Genomic DNA, 24,298 nt, shown 5'->3' on the forward strand with positions numbered 1-24,298 from the left:
TGTGGGAAAAAAAGTCCTAATTCAATGTCGTGTTTTGACTGGAATACATGCTGATATCATGTCTCAAAGGAGGATGAGGAATCAGAAGTGACAGAACACACAAGAAACAAGTTTGTTAGAAAAAAAAGACACAACGTTCAGTCTTGCTGGAAGCATTTGTTCTTTTTTTTCCTTAAATAACTGAAGTTATTCTTTAGTGATTGTTGTACTGCAAAGGGTTGGAAAAATACCATTAGGTCTGTTTCCATATAGTTTATAAAGAAGTTAACATGTACAGCACCTAATCTAACCATAAAACTGAATTAGAATGGTTGTTTTTCACCATTACCCATCGTTCGTCTATACTGGGTCAAGATAGCGTTCTCTACTTAGAGAATCAGTAGCTGGGCAGGGTTGAAAGAACAGTTATTGTGAGTGGTTGTGCAGTGATGCTGTAGATATTTCTTTATGACCAGTGCTGTCTGCCTATTGCCATATACCGTACACATGCAGATTTTTGTGCTACAATGTGTATGGCTTTTAGAGTCTTAGTTAGATCAGCATGTCTGCAAAGTGAAATCTCTCATGATAACAGCTGGACCCCCTTGAAGAGACTTGCTCGTCCTAAAGGACCAAATACTGTGCAGCATCATAAGCTGTGCATTCTTAATTATGCAGTTTACAGGGTCTGCATCACTTTTTCTTTAGGTTTGTGTGAAGGATGGCCTGATAGTGGAGCACATTTGCCTGAGGATTTGATTACTGTCACTGTGTGCTACTTTTCAACAGTCTGTGGAGCATGGAAGTACTTTCTGTGTATTCCCATTACATGGTACTGAACTAAAATTAGAACACATATAAGTGCAGAAGAACATTATCCACCCATTACTATAGGTTGTGTGGTGATTGTCTATATGGGTCCTATTCACAAAACTCTTTTCAGAAAATTTTTTTTTAACCATTTCATGAATGGAGACCTTATATGGGGATGGATACAAAATCTCCATGGTGACACAGGGAAGATGCAAATGCATGATAGCTTCATATGAGGATGCGGTGTTTTTCACATATAATGTTTTTTTTTCAATGAAAAATATATTTATTGTGTTCAAAACTACTTTCTTTCAGATATTTTAAAACAAATATTCCATGCATGAAAGGGTTAAAGAGCATTTCTAAACATTCTCTTAGTTTGATCAGCGCTTTGAAAAATAAGATTAACTAATAAAACCTCTCTAAAAGAGGGGCAAACTTGATTTAATTAATCAAAATGGAAACATAGTCCTTAACAAAAGCAGTCCTTACATTTTTGTGAATAGTTACACCCCAGGGAATTATGCACAGAAAAAAAATTAACGTTATGCAAAATTATGTGGAAATTATCAAATTATCTCATACTTCTCTCATACTGGATTTCAAAATACTAGCACGTAAATTTAAAAACAAAAATGCATTATTAAGTAGAAACCAATGGATTTTTTTTAACATAAAGTCTTTCTAAATTGCAAGATTGAAATAAAGGAACGCCAGAAAGAAAACGCCTCCGATCGGACAGGACAAGATTATACAGCGAGTTGCAGCGCTCAGCATCAGCTGTATTTGTTAAAGATAGTCAGCTGTCGATGACCAAAACAAGTCGATGTCTTCAAATGTTTGTAATGTGGGACCTTTATTGTGGCTCCCTTGACCCTCATTGTGATCCGACATTTTCCCTGTCCTTCTCTGTTAACTGTGATATGTAATATTACGCACCTATGCGTGGTGATATGTTTTACATGTAAAATTACGTTTATAATTTATAATTACGTAAATTAAATTCCCCAGGGTGTATTTAGTGCCCTTTAATTGTAAATTAATTAATTATTTCCAGCTGTATAATTAGTGCTTTTTTGTGATCCCATATTAGCTTATTAATTCATGAACATAAAATAATTTATCTTGTATCCTCAATTCAGTAATTGCTGATGAAAAGCTAAAAATTCAGAAGCGATTTGAGATTACCTTTCTTTGGTTGAGGAGATACTCATGAGACAAAACACACAACACCAGTTGATGAAAGACACGACATGAGACCGAAATGTTCACACAAAAAGTTAAAATAAGTGAAATAGCCATGTCACCATTAAATTGAGGTTAGGCTGGAGGAGTGAGGGATGACAGTATATTCATGTTTTTAAACTGGCTGTACACAGCACATTTATCGCTAGTCCCTGTTATTAATTTTAGATAGCTAATGTTAGGGCATAAAAGAAACAATTGCTTGGCATAGATGATATTTCAGTAATAATTTGTGTTACAGTGGGGGCCTGGAGAGGTCTGTGACCCATGAAATCATTCCAGATTTTAAATGACAATCTAAGGATAAACTCAGCTGGGTCTGCCAGGAAAGACACAGGGTTCAGTGCTGTCTGCGGTTTTGAAAAGGTTGCATCACAATGCCAATTTCAAAAAGCCTCTATTGGTGTCACACCGTATTCGCAATTACAAATCAGGGAAGATAAGCTGGGACACTCGGACGTGCCCAAGTGGGGATGGGTGGGTTTTATGGAACGCCAGAGGTCTGCAACAACTTTCAGCCTTTTGTGATTAGATTAACATTTATGAAGCTTTAGGTAAATGGAGCAATTAGTATGAGAAATCACGCTTGGCATTCTCTGCTTGTACTTGTGGGGCTCCAGGCTTGCGTTCCAGACTGGTATTGATTTATTGTAATAGCATTTTTGGAGGCTGATTTACATGCTTCCAATCAGCTCTGCTCCCAAAAGCGCAGAGGAGGAACGTGCCTCTCAATTTAGGTGGCAAACTTGTTTATGACATGCCAGCTCATCTACGCTTATTTTGTTCTCTTCAAGTGTCTGTTGACGTCTTTTTGCCACCATTATTTGAGAGCATAAGACCTCTGATGCTGTCAGTGACGTCTGTTGGAGAGAAAAAAAAAAGCTTATTTAAAATAGTTTATAGTCTTTAACGCTCCAGACAGAGGAAGCCAGATATTGGTGGGATAGGAGTAGCTGAGATCTAGAGCACATAGATCAAAGTCCTGAATCTGAGGTAGAGAGCCTAAAGGGAATCTCGGTGCTTGAGGAGAGCCGACATGCATCTATACCTTCCCAGACACTTCAAAACACTTTCAGGTAAGCCCTTGAGTAAATACTTCTAGTTTGTGTAGTGTTGAAAGTTTGTATACTGTAAGCTGTTTTTATTTGTTTATTTGTTTTGAAGTGTTTTACATTCAAACAATAGTTCCTGTAATATCTTTGTCCGTTTTGTAGGAAAGGCAGAACACCTATCTAAAACAATAAACACATACTTCTACAGTAGAAAGTTACATATAAATAAAACACTTTCTTTTTTAAATTATTAATTTTTAAAAATATATACATAGTTTTTTATGGGCATTATAAAAAATCTATAAATCTATACTATACTTAAAATGTGATACTTGGACTTTTTTTTAATTTATTGATTAATATCAATATCAATGGTTATGATATTTTCATGTTTACTGTTATTAGCTATTCAAAAATACAACCACAATTATTATAGCTCATTGCATGGCTGTTTTGTAAGACTTATTTTGCAATAATAGAAAGTACCTTATTTAACAAATAAAGGTGTTGAATAAATGCTAAATTATATTCACAAGAACCGGACCTTATCCAAAATGTACCTTTGAATATGTACCCAGAGCAGTTGAACAGTGGTTCATACAAGTTTCGTTCTCTTTATTTAATTTCTTTTTGTAAGGAGAAGTATGTACAGTATGTACATATTTGACACACTTTACATTTCATTACTACAGTATATCTATGTACATGTAAAACCCTGTTCTATACAGAAATTGCAAATGTGCTTTCAGATGTTGTAATTCATCTTATTTCAATTCAGATACAGTACATACTTTGGTTTATAATACAGTAATAGACTAGATTTTGCTGAACATTACCTTTTATATATATATATATGTGTGTGTGTGTGTGTGTGTGTGTGTGTGTGTGTGTGTGTGTGTACACTGTGTTGGAGATTAAATGTTTCTCTTGTAAATACTGCAGGAGGAATCTGGAGCTTGCAGAGGCAATATTTGCTCTTGTGTTTAGCGGCTAGGATTTACCATCGTTCAAGGTGATCTGTCTTGGATGGCTGGAATGACATTGAGTATTGTATTCTCCACAGATACCCAATACAAATTTCATGTGATAGAAATTGATTTTTGGGCAGGTGATAGGAAGTCCTGACCTTTCTCTGTTCTGAAGTATTAAAATGGCATTCTAATATGTTCAGTGATTTGTGGTAACCCATAGATGGATTGGAAACAGTGATATTGTGTGCGTGTTTCTCTATTCCACTGTATAGTTTATTGAAAGCGGTTGAACAAAACCAGAATTTATGGGAAATTCTAGTTCAGCAGAATAAAGAATGCATGTTATTGCAACTAAATTAAAAGCCCCTCTGTATAGTGAAAAAAAACATTGTAAGTTGCACAGTGAGCTTTGTTACCTTAATATTGAGCAAGGTATCTTTTTAATTCTCCTTTACCTGCATAGCCCACTGGATGTGTCGACTTTTAACAGAGCACTTTACAATAAGTCTATGAAAAGAAATGGTCACACCTCAGGTCTCCCTGCAAAGACAGCTTTGCAATCTTTTGAAGCACAGTAGGGTTAAAGAACATCATACTGTAGGTCCCCTTTTTTATTACTTTGAAAGTGATAGAAACATGCAGTTAATGCAACGTGTCATTTTCAGTCCTCAGCAACAGGGATCATACAGCCAGCTTTGAAAAGAACATCTGTTTATAGCACCCATTTTAATTGGAAGGGAAGCTTTACCATAACAAATCATGCAAAGTAAAGAGCTATCCATTAGAGAAGCTGTCGACAGGTCTTACAAGTGCTCACAGTGTGTTGATTTTCCTAACGTACACAGTGCAGTGTGTAAGCAGGGCACACACATTCAGTGTTGTCATGCTTGACCTGGAGTTTCTATGAGAATGGGATATAGAGGATAGCCATGGCCTCTTCGCCTTCACGAGTGGCAGTTGAGGAGGCAACATGCCCTGTTAGAAGTGATGGATTTGCTCACCCAGGTCCGAATTATGTATGAAGACATTGATTTCTTAGTCTAGTTGCTCTGCCTCGCTGTGATTGTTACGAGTGCTGTCTGCTTTCAAGGCTGTACTTTTTGCCAGTTCCTGTTCCTCGTTCTTTGGATTCATGAAACACAGCATGTTATTGTTTGCTAGATGTGTCATAAACACAGATAACATGGTTTATCTATGAAGCGCATTGTGTGTGTATATATATATATATATATATATATATATATATATATATATATATATATATATATATATAGATAATATATATATATATACATTAATCTTTCTATCTATATAAGTAAATACTGTATATCTTTGATTTATGCTTGACCCAGTTCAGTATTAAAATGGCTCATGGATGTTTAAGTTATTGTAATATTGTACATACTGTACCAGCAGAAATGTGCTAGTGATATAATACATTTTGCTTTAGTAAAAAAAGGAAAAGGCTATTTGTTTTATTGAGATTCATAACTATGTAAAATCTGCAGAGCTCTTTATAGATGTGCTGACCTATTCAATATTTATGAACGATAAAAAATGGATCCATATCTTAAGTGTTGCAAGCACTGTACTTTCAAGTCAGGTTTAAAAAAAAAAACATGTTAAGTTCAGCAGTCATTAAACAGAAAGTTCCATTTTCCTATTTAAAACCATTTACTCTAATGTTGTTAAGTATTATGTGACTCAGCTTAGCTATTTACTTTCATATTAACATATTTGTTTTGTTTTAGCAACCACAACTGCTTCTACGCTAGGAACTGGCCATGCCATCAAGTGTAACGACAGTGAGAAGAACTACTGTGTGAACGGAGGAGAATGCTTCGTCCTCAACACAATCCCAAGCAAAACTAAATACCTGTGCAGGTAAGGGGCAGCAGAGGTAAAGCTGAAAAACCACCAGATAAAACTAACAAGGAACGTTTGCCTTTATAATGTACTTTTTTAAAGGTCATTGTGTTGATAAACGTTATTAAATATGGCAACATATTTCCCCAAGATTCAAACTGCAACTATCCAATCCAATTACCTTGGAAACTGAAAATTAATGAGTATTTACTTGACCATATTGCCTCAGTATTAAAAGGAGATTAAAAAGGGAACAGGTGGAGGCTCCTGTCTGCTGGGAGCCCTGAACCATACATTATAAATATATTTACTTTTAAAAAGACAGTGGATGATTTTAAAGCAAATTTACTAATGACAAATATTGATTCCTGATCATAAAATACGGGTCTCAGAATATTCTGTATAATCAGTATTGAAAATGCATTGGAATTCAGGCACTCCCTCCATTCAAATATTAAAGTATTTTATATTCCTATAGTGAAATTAATGGTGTCATGTTAGTCCAGTGTCCCTAGTAATCAGACATCCACCGCAAACTCAGCATACATTAATTAAGCTTACTTACTGCAGAGCTAGAGAGCATGTAAAGGTAATGGACAGAAGAAGGATTAGGGCACAGTTTATGTGTATTCACAGTTTTGAAAAAGTGGATACCCACACTGTCACTGCTTTCACAATGAATAACCATCAAGGATTTACATTGACCAGCCGCAGCTCATAGGGTACTAACCTACTGGATTCTGGAGTTGTTCTATGTGTACCGGAACAAAAGCTAGCCCTACGTCTGCAGTCCTGCCCCCTTCCTGTCCTTTGCCCATACGGCTTGACATTATGAAAGAAAACTGCAACTAATGAATTCCTTAATAGCACTTGAGAAGGCATTTGGCAACACTGGCTCCCGTCCATAAGCTGCATAAGAGTTTTAGAGTCTATCTGCAGGAAGCTGAATTGTTGGTTTAAATTCTTCAATGACTAAGCAGAAAATAATGCTGCTGTCCCTAAGGGATTTTGTTTCCTTTTAGTAAGTGCTGCATGGTTTTCAGTTATTGCAGTTTGATAGAAATAACAACATTTGTTGACGACAACCTGCAGCCATGGGGGGAGGGGCTGCATACTATATACAAGGAGCGCTGTACTCTCTATGAACTACTTGATAATTCTCCAGTAGACATTACACACAGCTAGAATCAAACAACGGTACATATCACTCATACCAACATCAACTGGCAACATTAAGACACCCCCACACAACTACTTGGATGTTTTCTGTTCAGTAGCTGTAAATTGCTGGCATTCTGGGGAATAACCTATTCATAAACCATAAACCTGTTTTCTCTCGTGTCAAGTAAATGCTTACCCTGTAAGAGAGGTCTCTGACTCACTGCCAGGCAGGCGCTCCAAACACTCAGCTTGTCTCCTCGGCTGTAGGTTGACATTGTGAACTACCACCCGTGAAAACACGCAAACATGCATCGATGACATATGTTACAGTTCTACTATGTCATCATAATACATCATTAAAGGACAAGTATAGGAACAAATGAACCACTTTGGGAAAACACAAGTGAAAATGCAAGATGAGGAATAGTAATGGAAAGAAGAGAGAGCAATATAAAATATTGACATTAGTGTGACACACTACAGTGACATTTTCTGTAGCGCAGCTGCAGAGCCTCAAGAACTCTGGGAGCTGTCAGCTCTGAACAATTTGCCCATTGTCCCGTAATTGTACTAAATGCCTGTTTCTCTTGTTTAATAGAAATTGCAGAGCTGTAATTAATGTAAAGACCAAGTCAATTGTAGGAAAGCAGAACACAGATTACCTAGATGATAACTGGGATGATTGAAAAGCAATCAATTCTACTAACTGGGCCAAGGGAAAGTTAAGTCAGCCAGAGCTGTTTCTTTTAAAGTGAATATCCAATGCCCCAAACCCTGAAGAGTGTAAGCTCACCATCACTATTGCATTTGCAGACTCCAGCAAATGTGTAAAACAGTGTAGAAACAGAAAGGTGTGTCACACACTGTAGGTCCCAAACCAATATGAAAGCACATCCTTCTTTCATTAGTGAAATAGCTTCTGTTCACTTTAATTTTAAAGTACTTCCTTTTTGTTTTACCTCACTTGATAGTATATAGAGTACAATAATAGTAATATAATAATAATATGTGATGATCCAGTGCATTATGCTTTTGGTTTTTTTTTGTTTCTTATTACGTTTTTGCTCTTTAGGTGCACACCAGAGTTCATGGGAGAACGATGTCTAGACAGAATGCCGCTGAGAATCCAACGTATGTCCCTTCAGAAGTAAAAAGAGATCTCTGGTGTTTAATCTCTGTTAAAAGTATCAACGTCTGTGTCTTCTGCGTCTTCTAGTGGGCTGCTTTAAGCCGGTGCAATCAAAAAATCTAATTGAATCTTCTTCCTTTTGATTTGAACAAATTTGTTTTACTGGAGGGATTTCCAAAATTGTTTCCATGGCAAGCCAGAAAGGCTAGTCATTGGTTGTCAGCATTGCAGATGTAGTTTTGATTGGACGTGGAGTACTCCACCGGGACACTGGAGTACTCCACCTTCATTTTAATCTCTCAAAGAATCATTAGCGGTCAAATTATTTGCACTTGAATTTGATAAACGTTGATTGTTATCATTTCTTTTTTATTTTTACAAAATAAACTATATTTGTAGTCTACTGCGGCGCAGACACAGCCTGGTACTTCTTTCAGCTAGGACGTGTGTTACAAACAGACGCAGTCGTACTGTAATTGAACGTCTGTTTGTTAAACACATTCTAGTTTTTCTTTTTTTTAACAGTGATCAACAACGGTGATACTCGCTGAGGTGTAAGGCATCTACTCTGCTGTAAACTCACTTCTTCTCTTGTTTCTTTTCTTGGTGGTTTTTGTTTCCCTCTCAGGTGCCCAAATGAATTTACTGGTGATCGTTGCCAAAACTACGTAATGGCCAGCTTCTACAGTACGTCTGTTTCCTCTTTCTGTCTGTGCTTGAACCCAAACATGCTCAATCAGTGCTATTTCCTGTTGCTTCCATTTTTTTTTCTCAAATTCTAGACAGATTAGTTCTTAATTTGATTTTTATGTATCATGTATTGATTTATTTTGTAAAAACAAAACAGTTATATATACACCACATTGAAGGTAATTGCAGTCTTAATTTTTAGTGCTTGCATTTGGGGTGGGGGGTGAGCAGAGACAGGTTAAGAAGAGGTGAAAATACGTGAGCGACAGACTGACTCATTAAAAATGCAAACTGGAATGTGTACCATCTATATATTTTAAACACTCAACAGTGCTACATTTAGAAATGCTAAAAGAAACTTAACAAGTAATGACAAGCGTTTCAAGTAGTAACACTCTTTGTAAGGAGAATTGGAAACTAGTATACAGGAAAAAAAAAGGTTATTGCAGTTTAGAAGTACTGAGGTCAAAGAGGACACAAACAAAAGACTAGTGCAATTATAAATGTGCTGAGGTAGCTGTTCTTCATGGGTATATAGATGTAGCTGAGGAGTTCACAGGCAGCACCAGGAGGTATATACATGGATCATGGGAAAGGATGGATGTTTGTGGTGGTGAGCATCCACTATAGATAACTAAGCCCAATAAGGTTCATGCAAAATACAGAAACTTAAATGTTCATATAGTTAGTGACCGATCAATGGAGCAGTTTATTTCACAGTATACATGAGAGCTAACCAGCAGTGTCGGGGTGCAGCAGACAAAGAGGACCCCAGTCCTTTAATATAGCTAGTCTATCTCTATCCAACTTCCTAATGCAAGAGGCTAAACATAAAAGACTGCTGCACCGTAATGCTGCCGGAAAGTGCTTGTGTAACTGCATTGCTGTATTTACATTTTAGATGAAAAATAAAGTTTAACAACACGATTGCACGACACAGCCATCAATATAATGTACTTTATGTTGGACAGAAAGAGTTTTCTGGAATTCATGTGTTAATTACCTTTACTACAAACAAGCCCTTTAATTGCCCAATGCGCATTGTTTTGGTGAGAAAATGAATAAACTGTGCTTTGAATCTAAGCTCTAACGAAGCCCTTTTGGCAACAGATAAATACATAAACATGAGCATTAAAAATTAGAGAGTCATCATGACCAGCTAAACTGTTTTTAATTAAAATATCTGAACACATGCAAGTGCTCAAATGATCACTGCAGTATTACTGTCATTACATTTAAAAATATTTTTTTGTTAGAGGAAATCAATAGCAAAACCATGACCGATAAGGTCAGTGTGCTTTTAGATGCGGGTGTCTAGTCTCCCAGAGTGGGACAGGCAAGAATAGCTGCTGCCTAAGATAGTCTTGGCATCTGGGCTGGTGCAGCCTCCAAGAACAAGTGAATATATTTCAAGGGTATTTTTGATCAGTTAGAACCATTCTCAGGTGTTTTATAGTTATTCAGAGAAGCAAAACAGCAAGAACCAAATGATCAGGCTATTAAAAATAGAGAGTCACAGCAGTAAATGACAAATTTACTCAAAGAGATTTTTTTAGGTTGTTATTCAAACTCTGCTCTTATAAATATGGAATGTCTGTATTGTGTATAAGTGGGTATTGTTTTGGGCAGTGTATTTTTCAAGTAATGCAACACACCAGCTATTGCAGCTCCCCAGCCTGCTTACCGCTGCCTTTACCTTGTGTGGGATAGGTAGTTATGTACATTTATTTCAGTAATTATTCAATTGGACAGAGCCACTTAAAGCAGAAACACAACTTTAAAAATTGTAAAGCAGCTCTGCATTTGGGCTGCTCAGCAAGTCTCGCTTATCCAACGGGCATATGCAGGACGACGGGTATAGAGAGTTGAGATTAAAGGTTAGTTACCATTTCATTCCCCTCAGTTTAGTCATTTAAAATCCATTGAGATGATGGCAAGTGTTCAAAATCTATTTTTTAAGGAGAATCTAAAACTAATGTGCTTTGTTTGCCCCAGAGTCTTGTGTATTAAGGTGCTCTATAGCAATGTGCAGTCATAACAGCAACATACTGGTGGGTCAGTAATGACTTTATAACTAGGGGTCTCGTGAAATTGAGGGGTCCATGAAATTAACCTCGTTTAGGGGCCAATGCATACCGAACAAGTACGGAGAGGAAAAAAAAAGGAACCTTGTTTAAATGAACTACTGCACAATGCAAGCGACACAAACTACATTTCTTCCTTCTGTAGATAGCCCTTTTTTATTCCTTCGCCGTCCTGTGTGCATTGCACTTAGGCAAAAAAAAAAAAAAAAAAAAAAAAAAAAAAAAAACGTCCACAAATAACATTTACAAAAAAATTCCCCAAAGCGGTTAACGCTCTTGTTTACTATTCAAATGACAACAGAGTTTTAATCAGTCTATCAGTGCGTCTGTACTGCTTTTCTGTGATCTGTACTGTGCAGTAGGGGGTGGGACAAAGTGTGTTAGCGCTGCATTGTTTTGATTTAGCCAGTTGCTAAAATCTAGTTTTCAGCATTGGATGTAAAATAGTAGAAATGGACGACAAAGCAAAAAAAAATTAAAAAAATCAAAGTATATTTCGGTGATTGATCGTGTCAAGATATTTCCCAAAGAAACTGTACATGCTGATGGAGGTAACTGTTTTGCATATCTTAATGTGCCTTTGGAGAAAATACGATTCGGTCGCAATTTAGCTTCAGAATCACACATTAAACAAATGGCTACTACAGAGGCTGCTGAACAGAACGTAAAATAAACAGCTTTCAGAAACCAAACTGGGAAGTCAGCCCAGACAAAAAGTATTTCTGTCGGCAAGTTAAATCAGTACTACAACGATCTAGCACATCCACCTCGATTCAACCTGCTGCTTAATTTTTTTCCAGTTGGAAGTTTAGACCCGAATAGCCACGTTTTCTTTGTTTTGACTCGGTACTAATAAAATAAATTATTGGATGGGACATGACAGCAATAACATGACAACAAACGCATTTATTGCCTTTATTAAGTATGCCAGATGCCCTTGGGTAAACAAGTTTGTGGGCTGTTTTTAATCGATTTCCACATCTGTATAACTTGGCAAAGATTTGCCTTAACGTCCAACCAATTCAGTGGATGCAGAAGGTGCAGTCTCATGTATGGGCAAGTCCAGTGCAGGGGGATGCTGCATGCTTGCCTTTAACAAATGACAGCACCCTGTTTTAGTAAGGAAGCAGGTACCACTATGTTTAGGCTTCACAATGTTCTGAAATACTGTCTACGTAGGTTTATTTAATGTTTAAACAGGTCCGCCAAATGTCCGCGAAATCCTAATCTTATTCCACAACCTACCCGTGAAAAATACGTAAATTTACCACGATTTAAGTAGACCCCTATTTATAACAAGTCCCATCGTGTCTCAGATTGAAAATCCCATTTTGTTACTATGTCTAAATTCAAATGGGGTCCAGAATAAAACTTTATGAATTATTTATTGCATGCCTTACTGGAAAATAAGAGTGTTGACAAAACTTCAATTGAAAGCAGGTTTTTTTTCTGTTTTTTTTTTTCCTAAACAGTACATACATATTTATGAAAGAGGAAATAGTTGCTGGGCAGTGATGCATTTTATAAATGAAGGCAACAGGATATGTATATATTAAAGTATTTGATTAACATGGTAATATTAAAGTATTTGATTAACATGGTGATTTAACCACATTATTAGAGTACTAGACAGTGCTCTGAATAGTACATTCAGTTTATATTGCTGTTTGGGTTAGGGTTGGGAATGAGTTGTGCATGTTTTTCTCAGCATGTTTTCCTGTGAGAATTATGGACTGAATATATTCAGATTCTAAGTACCTGTTTCCCATTGTATTAGTTAAATTGAAGCAGCCTGGTAAAAATGACTTCCCTATAAATGTGATTACAGTTGAACTACCAGCCTTACATTTGCAACAGAATATCTATAGTGAAAATGTATGCATGAGCATGCTCCTAATTTTACTAGCTGCTTTACGAGCACTCTGCAGCTAATGCAGTACAGTATGCATCATTTTCAGTGATCACATTAAATATTCTTAAAAAACAGTATTATTATGCATGGATTTAACATATGTTATGTAAAGCATGTTTTCAGTAACTAAAATTGGAATAGTTTAGTGCTTCTTGACCTTTCAGTAACAACAAATTACATTATATGTTGCAAGGTCTTCTTTAAATATATATATATATATATATATATATATATATATATATATATATATATATATATATATATATATATATGTTACAGTACATAATGCAGTACAATAGAAGCAACCCCTTAGTCTGAATTTATTTGTTAAGAACAATCTATTTTATTTTGATGCTGTTGCAAGAATGATAATATTGAAAGAGTTGATTATTTTTTTTAAGTGGAACTATTACTACTACTGTCTGTTTTAGTATCATCAGTTTTACTGCAGGCAAAGTTAGATGAAGTACAGCTCTAAAAACCTTGAGTGCTTTCACTTACTTTTTTACATTTGTCTTTTTTGTACCGTAAGAAAGAGAGTGAAGTCAATTTAACCAGACCAATATAATGAAGGCCATCACTATAAAAAGAGGTCTCGCTAGATAACCATTAGCTTGTCTGAGCGCTGTCCAATGTTTGCCACTGGTCACATTTTCTGTGTGAAAGCAGACTAGTCATGTGTAATTTGCTTTTTGAGTACAGAGTAATGCTCTTTTCTGAAACTGTTTTTCCTTTTTTCTTTCTTTTTGTCAACTTTCTGCATTGGCAGAGCATCTTGGGATTGAATTTATGGGTATGGACCGATCATTGCTTTTAGCTTGCGAATTTAGGATTCTTAGGCGCTTAAGACTTTTCTTTAATTCCAACCAGTTTCCTTATGCTTAAGAAGGGATCATACAGCTATAACAGATTTAGTTATACACAAAAGTAGTGCTAAAGGAATTACTCAATACAATTTACAAACCTCTGAACATACTGACAATTCATTTTAATTATAAAGCAGTAGTCCCGGCAAAAATGTTTGGCAGTGATTCATTAAACATCTGCAACATACCAATTCAATATTTCCTGAAAATAAATGGCATTTCTTCAATTTAATGTAAAATTATACATTATGGTAGTGACCTACTCCAAATCACATTCATACTGTAACAGTAGATTCCTGCATGAGTCATACACTTGAGGAACATTCAATATATCCTTCATTCTTTATGCACCTTTCACCTCAAACACTTATGAATGCTGGCAGTCAAGTCCTCAACTCTGCACTGCCATAGGACAGTACAAGCACCATATACACCTCTGCTATAGAATTATTTTGCACGTACTGAGTTTGATCCTCAGTCTGCAGAGTCTGAAAATATGCATTGAACACACAGAGCAGAATGAATATTGATTAGTGTCAGTTCAGTTTAAGCACTGACTGACAGTAATGCCATCAAAGGAGTACAGTACATGCCTTGTTAGCTGGCCATAGTAATGTAGTCGTTATGCTGTATGGGAAATCCCTTCGAACTTTGCTTCAGCCTTTCCAAGCATTCTTCACTCTGTTTTTTCCAGTATCAAGCATGCTGTGCCAGGCCTACAGTTGACTCCTCCAAACTCTCTGTTTATTTCTTCTTTTTCTTTTTTTTTTTTTTTTCAAACTTCTGTTTCATTGAGTGTCTCTTTGTGTCTTCCTCGTTATGTGTTTCCTATCATTTACAACACTATTCATGTTGATTATTGAGTTGTCATTTGTCTCTTTTAAACAACCTTCATTTTTCTGCCAATGATTATTCAATAATTGTATTGTGTTTACATGCTTGCCTTACCAGGGTTTGTTCACAGGAAATCTACATGTAATGCTAATGATTATGCTGATTGGAATAATTCAAGTCCTGCACACAAAACACAAACATACTGTAATATACTACAGTTCTACAAATTAATAAATCACATTGGGTACTATATTTTGATGTGTTACATAAAAAATGTAAAACATGTGTATACAGATTCAATTAGTTACATTCCTATTCTAAAGGAAACAACTTGGATTCTCTACAAGTATGTAAGATCTCCAGTTTAACTGGGAGAGAGCCCTATTATGTGTGACCTGTGAACAAAACCTTACATGTACTGTACAATGTGTAAAGATATATGTTCTATATATTATACGTGCATTGAAAGAAATGTAATTTTTAATTGTTTTACATTTAAAATATATAATAACTTTCACCAAAAATATATTCAAACATTTGAAATAGCCCATGAAAAGTAAGTGGCTGTTGACTACATGTATTCAGGAACTTAGTATACAGCCACTCACTAATTTTCTAGTTTGACAGGAATTCATCATTCATATATATATATATACTAAAAATACGATGTAACAAACTAAAATATTGCTCAATATTGTATTTTCATGTATGCATATATTTACATAACCATACCTTATTTAACATTTGGTATGTGCATCCTTGTTTCCCATCACCTTTAGCACTTTATTCAGTATGTTTATGGAGATCAAAGAAGAGCTAATTTCAGAGTGGCTTAATACTAACTTCCACCAAGTTTTAAATAACTGAAATAAGGGAAGGAGGCGGGTCTCCTTGTAAAATGAAAAAATAAATACATTAAAAGAGAATGTATAATGAAAAAATAAATACATTAAAAGAGAACACCGCATCAGTTTTGAAATTAACATTGTACTGTGGTATGCAGTTATCTTGTTTGTATGATAAACACCGATAAGTTTAGTAAAGAGTGGAAAACTTAAAACTGTATTTTTTTTTTTTTTTTTAGAAGCTGAAGAGCTCTACCAGAAACGAGTGCTAACAATCACAGGCATCTGCATTGCTCTGCTAGTGGTTGGCATCATGTGTGTGGTTGCCTACTGCAAAACCAAGTAATGCAGTTTTCCAATTAATTCAATGATGACTTAGTATAATGTGAATAATTATACGTGTTGAGCTGATACAGTACAGCAGTTATCACCCACTACTGCATATGCATAGATGTATAATCATCAACTTTTAAGTGGAGTCTTATTTGAAGAAAAATCTGTAGAAAAACTAGTGAACCTCCTATCCAATTATGAGGAGACTACAGTAGAGCATTCTTTAGCTCCGTAGTTAGGAGGTGCTTGCCTGTCTGCCTTTATGCATGCACCAGTGTTCCACCTCCATTTCTACTTACATAACAGCTTATCAAACTGTGCTGTTGTCTTTAGATACCAAATCATGGTTATTTTACATGTATGTTGGAAGCAGATTAAGAACCATTTTAAAAACTTTGAGGTTCAGACAGGACTCTTCTGCATTGCACAAGGAGTTCAAGCCCCTGCTGAAGACATCAGAAGATATCTGCAAGTCCTTATAAACTTGCAGAATTAAAGACCTGAATCTAACTTTTTCTGAATGCAACTGGAAAGTAAATAGTGCACTGAACAAACGTAGCACTAAAACAGTGTACTTATCAGTGATTATCTTTACTCAAACAGGAAACAGAGGAAAAAGCTTCACGACCGCCTAAGGCAGAGTTTGCGATCCGAGCGTAACAACATGAATAACCTTGCAAACGGACCCCACCACCCCAACCCACCCACAGAAAGTGTACAGCTAGTGATTGTAAGTGTAAAATGGCATATACTGTTTATATGGTAACAAACATGAAGACATTAACCAAAAGGTTTGAGTACTTCATTTCTTGCACATTATGAAATGTGTCATATCACACTCCCAGAACCAGACTGCCATGTTTTACAAGAAGAAAAAGTAGAAGAAAAAGCAATACGCTCTCCAGTATTACAAATCTGAAAATGCTGTTCTGTTAAAGGACATTTTTGTGATGTAATGGTAGGCACCTTTTATGTGGAGTTCATGAAACATTTCGTTTATGAAAGAAACTAAATAAATCAATGGGTTTATCCACTATTGAAAACATAATGCAGTCAAATGTAAAACAAAACTAACAATCATGGCAATAAAGCATAATCACACAGACAGTAATGACACATAAATAGAATTTGCTAATTATAGCGAATGTTTTTTTAATTTTTCATTGAAAATTAGTCAAAGGATCATAATGTCTCATTTCTTGTATTTTTATGACATTATTGTTCTGTAGTCTACTGTTTTTCATTTTATTGATATTTGTAATAACTTTTTTATTTCAGCAGCATGCATCTAAAAACGCCATCTCTGCAGACCATGTAACCGAAACAGAAACATCATTCTCAACAAGCCAATACTCGTCAACCACACGTCATGCTACCCCTGTCACCCAGACATCGAGCCACAGGTAACTGGAGACCTTTGTTTCAGTTCAATTTAATACAAACTTAAACAACCAACTTCTGGTTCTTGTCAAAACTAACCATGCCCTCAATTTCCCCTTTCAGTGCATACCTACAAATAGCCATTTATACTATCTTTGAAAGTTACTTTGTAGGGCACATCTACAGGCTGTCTGATGCTATTATTGTAAAGTACTGCCTTCCAGTTAAAAGCTTCAGCATCAGGTGCATTGCCCCAGAATGAGTACAGTGTTTTTGAAATAGTCTATTATTGCATTGCGAAGAGGTCTATTCTATAGATGTCTTTGTCATTAGAAGATGGAAGATAAAATAATGATTGTAAGTAGCTAGGGTTACATCCAATATGCTGTATTATCTAATACATCTTGACCAGTGTTCTTGTATGATGCGGTTGGCTTGCTTGGTGTATGGAAATTGTGTTAGATAAGACAGACTGACTGACTGACCTTTAACGGGTGTTAAAAGAAAGTGAAACCATGAATTGAATTTGGCTCTTTCTTCCTTTGAACCGTTTCCCAGCTGGAACAATGAAAACACTGAAAGCATGACATCTGAAAGCCGTTCCGAACTGGTGACATCTTCAATGGGAACCAATGGACAGACCAGTCCGGTTGGGTACCGAGGTCGTCTGAATGGTACAGGCTGTGCTCGAGATCTTACCACTTACTTAAAGAATACAAGGGACTCTCCCGAATCTTATAAGGACTCGCCACACAGCGAGAGGTACGGACACAATTGCTTTTTTATTTTTTACTGTGGATATTTCAGAGAGACCAAGGAGCCTCAGAGAACGTCTGTTCAGTTATAATGTAACACAAAAACACATTGCTCTATTCAGTTGCATTGCCTTTGAAAACATTGCTATTAATCTCTGTTCAGTTGCATTGCTTTTGAAGTTTTGAGCTTCACATTTAGAATATGGAGGGATCAGCCATAACTTCAAACACACAATCATTAAATCTTCAGTAATCTTAAATTATGAACACTGAAGAGCAAGTTTGTTGAATTGTGTCTTTATCAAAACTTAATCAAAAGACTGCTGCATTATGCTGACCGGCCAAAAAAATGGAGAACGTAAGATTCCACTGTCTTGTTTATTAGAGCATCCAAGGAGGACAGGAAGCCAAGTGATCACTGTTTCATCACAGCTCTTCCTCACATGCGCTGAAGCACAAAGGGGATTAAGAAAAAAATAATCAGCAACTGAATATTTATGGGTATCATAACTAGCAGAATACACATTAATTTGTTTTTTAATGATACATTTACACTTGAAAGGCAGTAAATCATATTTAAAAAAAAAAAAATCTGGTTAATCTCCCATAGAAAGAAAGAAAACTGCACATAAAATATTTGTTTTCCTTCAATCCTTCAAAACTTGTGTGCTGTAAATTAGAATATAAAGGGTGGTTTTATGAAAGTAGGTAAGGTGATTTATTTAGTTTAGCTTGACATAGACATTTTTCTTCAGTAACATACATTCCAGTGTGTTTGTAGTTTGAATGGAGAATGTACAGTAGTTCTGATTCTGCCATACTTTTCTATTATCAAAATGTTATTAAATGTATCAAAATAGTATAAAATGTATAAAAAATAGATTGAACTTTTAAGTGGTCTGGTAAAGCATTATATTATTTTAGAAATCTACTTAAACAGTTATTCAAATTTCTGTTGATATTGTTAATTGCATCTTGGGGCTGGTGGAATGGAAGCGTTTATGGTTGTTAACACAAACACTATGGAGCACAAGCAGGTTATAACGTTAAACATAGTGTACAAATGTTTCAACAAGGTCTCTTTTGCAATGTCTGATATTTTAAAACAAAATAATTATTAATAAACACCTTGAAATGTATTTGTGCAAACTGCAATTTAAGGTGGAGGGTTTTGCAGACAATTTACAGGCAAAAGAAGATACAAAATGACACCTATTTCACTATATGAAACACCATGCTCAATGCAATGTTTAAATATATTAACAATGATATGTATTGACAGTGCATTCAACATTATATATATATATATATATATATATATATATATATATATATATATATATATATATATATATATATATATATATATATATTTTTTTACTTTTACTATTAACATCACTTTAAAAGTGATGCATTACATTTTCTAGAGGGTGGGCGATTCTGAATGCAAAGGCAAAGGAAGGAGGCTGTAAAAATAATGCGCCTGGTTTGTTTGTATTTCTGTGGTTCTCTCTGCCCATCTTATACTTTTTCTTATAATGCTGACAGCCCAGCAAGTAGCACACCTGCCTCCGAGACAGCGGGTCATAGGTTCCACGTTCATTTCAGATGAAGGAAAAACAAAGTCCCATCTGTTTTCTCAACACAAAAAACGGCACAGCAGTTGAAGGGCAAAACTAATGTTAAAATGTTGATCTGCTTGCTTTTAAATTATGCATACACAAATCCATATAAAACGAACACATACTACACAGTTACATTTGTTTTTCAACGTTTCAAATTTTTCGACATATCCAAATGTTTTGTCCAGCGCCTTCAGCAGTGTGATGCATTATCCTATGCATTATTCAGATAGTGTCTTCATCAGTAGTTGGATTGTTCCAGTTGTGACCTCTGAAAATGACAGGGATAGAAAAAGGACTCCCAGTTTGCACTGTTCTGTTTAAGATTAGCCTAATTAGACACATCTGAGCTTGTTATCTTTACAAATGGATCAAATAGCAATGCATACTTCCATCCCTAAACACCTTTTGGTGGTACCTCGTTTTGTTGCAGAAGTTTCTAAAGTCAAAGGGTTGAGAGTACCATTTATCTGTGTATCCCACATATTCACATGTTTTCTTCTCTCTGTTCGCCAGGTACGTGTCTGCGATGACGACACCTAACCGCATGTCCCCTGTGGAGTTGCAGTCCCCTTTGTCTCCATCTTCAGAGATGTCCCCGCCCCTTTCCAGCTTGGCCACATCTGTTCCCTCCATGGCCATCAGCCCCTTGGTGGAGGACGAGAGGCCGCTCCTATTGGTTACACCTCCACGTGTGAGGGAAAAACGGAACGACAATACCAATAGCAGCCAGCAGCGTAACTCTGCCCACTACAACCATGGCCTTGAGGCCCACAGCCCTCCTCCTAGCCCACTGAGGATAGTAGAAGATGATGAGTATGAGACCACCCAGGAGTATGAACCAGCAGTACAACAGCCTGCAAAGAAAGTTGCCAATGGCCGGCGGGCAAAAAGAACAAAGCCCAATGGCCACATTCCACACAAATTGGAGTCCGACAGCGACTCAAGCTCAGAGAGCAGCAGCTCCGAGAGCGAGACTGAAGACGAGCGAGTAGGGGAAGACACGCCCTTCTTGAGCATACAGAACCCCATGGCAGCAATCCTCGAGTCAGCCCCAGCATTCCGGTTGGCTGATGGCAGCAGGACTAACACAACCCATCGGCTGTCCACGCAGGAGGATTTGCAAGCTAGGCTGTCCAGTGTAATAGTTAATCAAGATCCAATTGCTGTGTAAAAAAAAATACTTATACATAGAGTCACCAGTAAAACTTTATTTTATATAAATGAAGTATTCTGAAAAAAAGAAGAAAATAATTACTTAAACTATTTTATTTTAGCAGTAGTGGAATAAAAAGATCTTTTATAAATTAAATCAATGTATGTAAAATGCATTTTGAGTTTTGAATGAATGTGCCATATGTAGCAGTTTTTACAGTATTTCAGTGGAGAAAAATATCAGTGGTGCCTTTTTGTTCTGTTATGTTAAGAGCAGGTTTCGTACAGTGATTGGTGTCCCACAGTATTTCCACAAAACTATTACACTTTACAATGGCTTGCTGTTTAGTGTTTGTCACCAATATGTCCGATGCTTTCTAAGTAATGCATTATGGGGATTTGAATAAAAAAAACTCATGTTAACTGACACTGGCAAAGGATAGTCATAAACAGCCTTTCTTCTAGTTTGTTTAATTAGAGTTGGCCATCAACTAAACTGCTTTACTTACTCTGTAAAGTCCTTCATTCTCAAATAGATTTCCCTTTCAAGTGGATATTGTGTGAAGTACAGAAAGAAAACCATAGCTGTTCTTGCTCTGCAGACGAGTGCTCTGCCACAAATGTAATAACACATAACAGGCTATGTGTTGAGACTGAAAAAACTAAACACATAAAAGGACCTTGATGAATCATACTCCAACCAAATTCAAAAACCTTTGCATTCTTTAAATAGGTGGGAACTTTTGCCTGAAATCTTTTCAAAGTGCTTATTTTAATTAATTATTTATGTATTTATGTATTTATTTATTTAACTTTTAAAAGTGTTATTTTGACATAAAAACTGCCCATTTACCATTATCATGACATACTGTATACCACTGGGGCATGTACACTGTCCCCTGAACAAGTACAGGACACCCTGTAGACTGAGAGTAGTGCACACATAGGAATACAAGCAGGCTCACCCCATGATGCTTTGCTTTAGAACAAGGGGCCAACAGCAAGACATAATGCAATTGCATAGAACCAAAAATCTACGGCTATAGGTCATTTTTTTGTCAGTTAAAGTGCAATAGCTTGTTTTGTTATTTTTAGGGTTGCTGTTTTTAAACAAGCATGATTACAAAGGTTAGTAGTGCACCAGTATTCCTATTATGCAGCTGTAAATAGGAATAAAAATGGTGCCCATGGTTCAATACCAAAGCCTTAATGGAACTCTGTACTGCTGAGTGAATGACTGTAACAAAGGCCGTTAAACTTGCTTTGGTAAACCAGATTACTATAACATGCACGCACATTGCATTGACCAGACCTACAACTAGCATGCGGTGCACATATGTAGTTAATGTGCATGTGAGGGATTGGATGAATTACAAAACAAGGACCTTCTGTAAGTGACAATTATTACATAATGACAGAACTATTGCACCTTTGTTGCTTTTCAGCCACTAATTCCCACGGCAAGCCAGTCTGAAACGATGTTTCCATTCCACAGTGTCCCCCACCAGTTATCGAATCTCAGAAAACTGGTGTGTGTGTGTGTGTGTGTGTGTGTGTGTGTATATATATATATATATATATATATTATTGAATCATTTCCCACAATGTCATTAGGCTCTTCTTAATTTACCTTGATAAGACTTGACCATAAACCCCAATTGCTATTGATCAATGTCTTTCACATTATATCAGTGGTTTAAGTCTCACCAATTCACAGCTACATATCTGATGCTATGGGTCGCATAATAAGTCACTGGCCCTGCAGATAGTTCTGCTAGCTATTAATAATGCCACTCCTTTAGCAATGACACTGTCTTTTTTTGCTGGTCAGCTCTCCGGTTTTGACAGTGGAAATATACATTTTGCTGCCTTTTATTGTAACTATCTCTTTATAACATCCAAATCCATTTCTGATGTCAAACAATGCAATACATTACAGTTAGTCTGTGCCTGACAATATAGTCAAGTCACTGTGCAGTAGAGAATAATAAAAATAGTAAAATCTATAAAAATAATATAATAAAACTCACCTTGTTTTGAAAGCAACACACTGTAACATCACACACACACACACACACACACATACATTATATATATATATATATATATATATTATATATATATATGATATATATATATATATATTAACTTGAACTCTTGAAATCTGTCTGATTCCCGTAATCTGCATTATTTACACAGTTCAATCCCTGGCAGTCTATGCATGCAAATCTGTTGTAAACCCATTATTAGCAAAGCCCTAATACTCAGAAACCCTATACAAGGTCAGGCAAGATAAAACTGAACTGTTCCCACCAAGCTGATGTCTGGTTCAGTGTTGAACTTATATAAGAACTGAGATGCAAGATTTAAAATCAGTCAGGTCTGAACCAAACACCATTGTGTTGTTTCGTAAAATATATATGGAACCTGTGTTGCATCATCATGCATACAAATACTATTTTTTCTCATTGGCTAGTCTTTAGAAGTTGTGTACTGTTAAAAATGGCACTCTGATACATTATGTGTATTTACTTGTCATTTATTTAAGATGTTTTGTTATGTTGTATGAATGTATACTGTATTCATAAAAAAAAAAAAGTTATTTTTGTTTTTTGTTATACTATGTTTTTTTTGTTTGTTTTTTTAAATATAATTTATTGTTGAGAATAAAGAATGTATCTTTGGAAAACTATAGAAAATGTTGCAACCAGAAACTGTAACTTGGGAAACTCAGCAATACATTATTATTTATTTATTGTTTTTTTTTTTTTTTTTTTAAAGAACTTACATTTCGTACCCTTTTCTTGTTTATTAAATTGTATTATGTCACCAGAAATCGTTGTTTGTTAGTCTTTTTCCTTTGCTTTTAAGACAGAGGTATAAAATGACCATGCTGTCTTTTTTGCTTCATATTCACATCTGTTCACCTGGGATAATGTCATTGTTCTATTCAAGCTAGGCATTGTATTCTCCTTGATATACTTGTACCACTCACACAGTTTTTGTTTTTTCTTAATAATTAATCCATTAATCAAAAAAGTTAAAGGTGTGGTATACAAATCTGATGTAAGGTTCAAAGTTGGTTTATGTGTTGAAGCTCCAAGTAACAAGTGACAATGCGCAAAATTCATTTAAATCATAGGGGTTCCATCATCAGGATGTTTTCAAGACAAACCTTTACCTTTCAGCAACACAATGACATCACCAGGAATTTCTGAAAAACAAGAAAGTCAAAGTATTAAAGTGATTGTTGCAGACAAAATAATAATATAACTTACCTGCCGTGCACTTCCATTCGTTATCTAACGCGTGTCTCAAATGTCCAGTTTGGAAAGAACACTGTTGTAAATGTGTTTATATTATAGACCATGATACCTGATTCTATCTAGTACCTCTCTTTATCAATGTTTTCAGATTGTGTTGCACTTGCGTTGTGCATCCCCACCCTTAAAATGGATTATTTCCTGTCATTAACCAATCAGCTGCTTCCCCTAATGACTTGACATGCTTTCAGCCAGTATCATCATATGACCAAGAAGATACTACTGAGGTGAACTGATCCAGGGAGTTTAAATGGAAAGATTGATTCCTGTGGCAAAAGGCAGA

At 35.9% G+C, this 24,298-nt stretch overlaps 1 protein-coding gene across 6 annotated transcripts in view; it reads left to right on the forward strand.

Moving 5' to 3' along the window:
• LOC121316650 (pro-neuregulin-1, membrane-bound isoform-like) overlaps positions 1-22,750 on the forward strand; it is an 85,818-nt gene extending 63,068 nt beyond the window's left edge. For 2 of the 6 annotated variants that reach the window (XM_041251723.1, XM_041251693.1), the window contains 8 exons: positions 5,812-5,944; positions 8,845-8,903; positions 13,672-13,695; positions 15,687-15,789; positions 16,384-16,510; positions 17,059-17,183; positions 17,719-17,922; positions 20,054-22,750. In XM_041251723.1, the coding sequence (XP_041107657.1) occupies positions 5,812-5,944; positions 8,845-8,903; positions 13,672-13,695; positions 15,687-15,789; positions 16,384-16,510; positions 17,059-17,183; positions 17,719-17,922; positions 20,054-20,711 (1,433 nt within the window). In that variant the 3' untranslated portion in view covers positions 20,712-22,750. Of the gene's footprint in view, positions 1-2,966; positions 3,114-5,811; positions 5,945-8,159; positions 8,219-8,844; positions 8,904-13,671; positions 13,696-15,686; positions 15,790-16,383; positions 16,511-17,058; positions 17,184-17,718; positions 17,923-20,053 lie in introns of those variants that run through there. The other 4 variants (XM_041251731.1, XM_041251700.1, XM_041251716.1 and 1 more) reach the window with 4 other exon arrangements.
• The last annotated feature ends 1,548 nt before the right edge of the window (positions 22,751-24,298 follow it).

The sequence above is a fragment of the Polyodon spathula genome, chromosome 1, assembly GCF_017654505.1.
Source record: "Polyodon spathula isolate WHYD16114869_AA chromosome 1, ASM1765450v1, whole genome shotgun sequence".
Lineage (NCBI taxonomy): Eukaryota > Metazoa > Chordata > Actinopteri > Acipenseriformes > Polyodontidae > Polyodon > Polyodon spathula.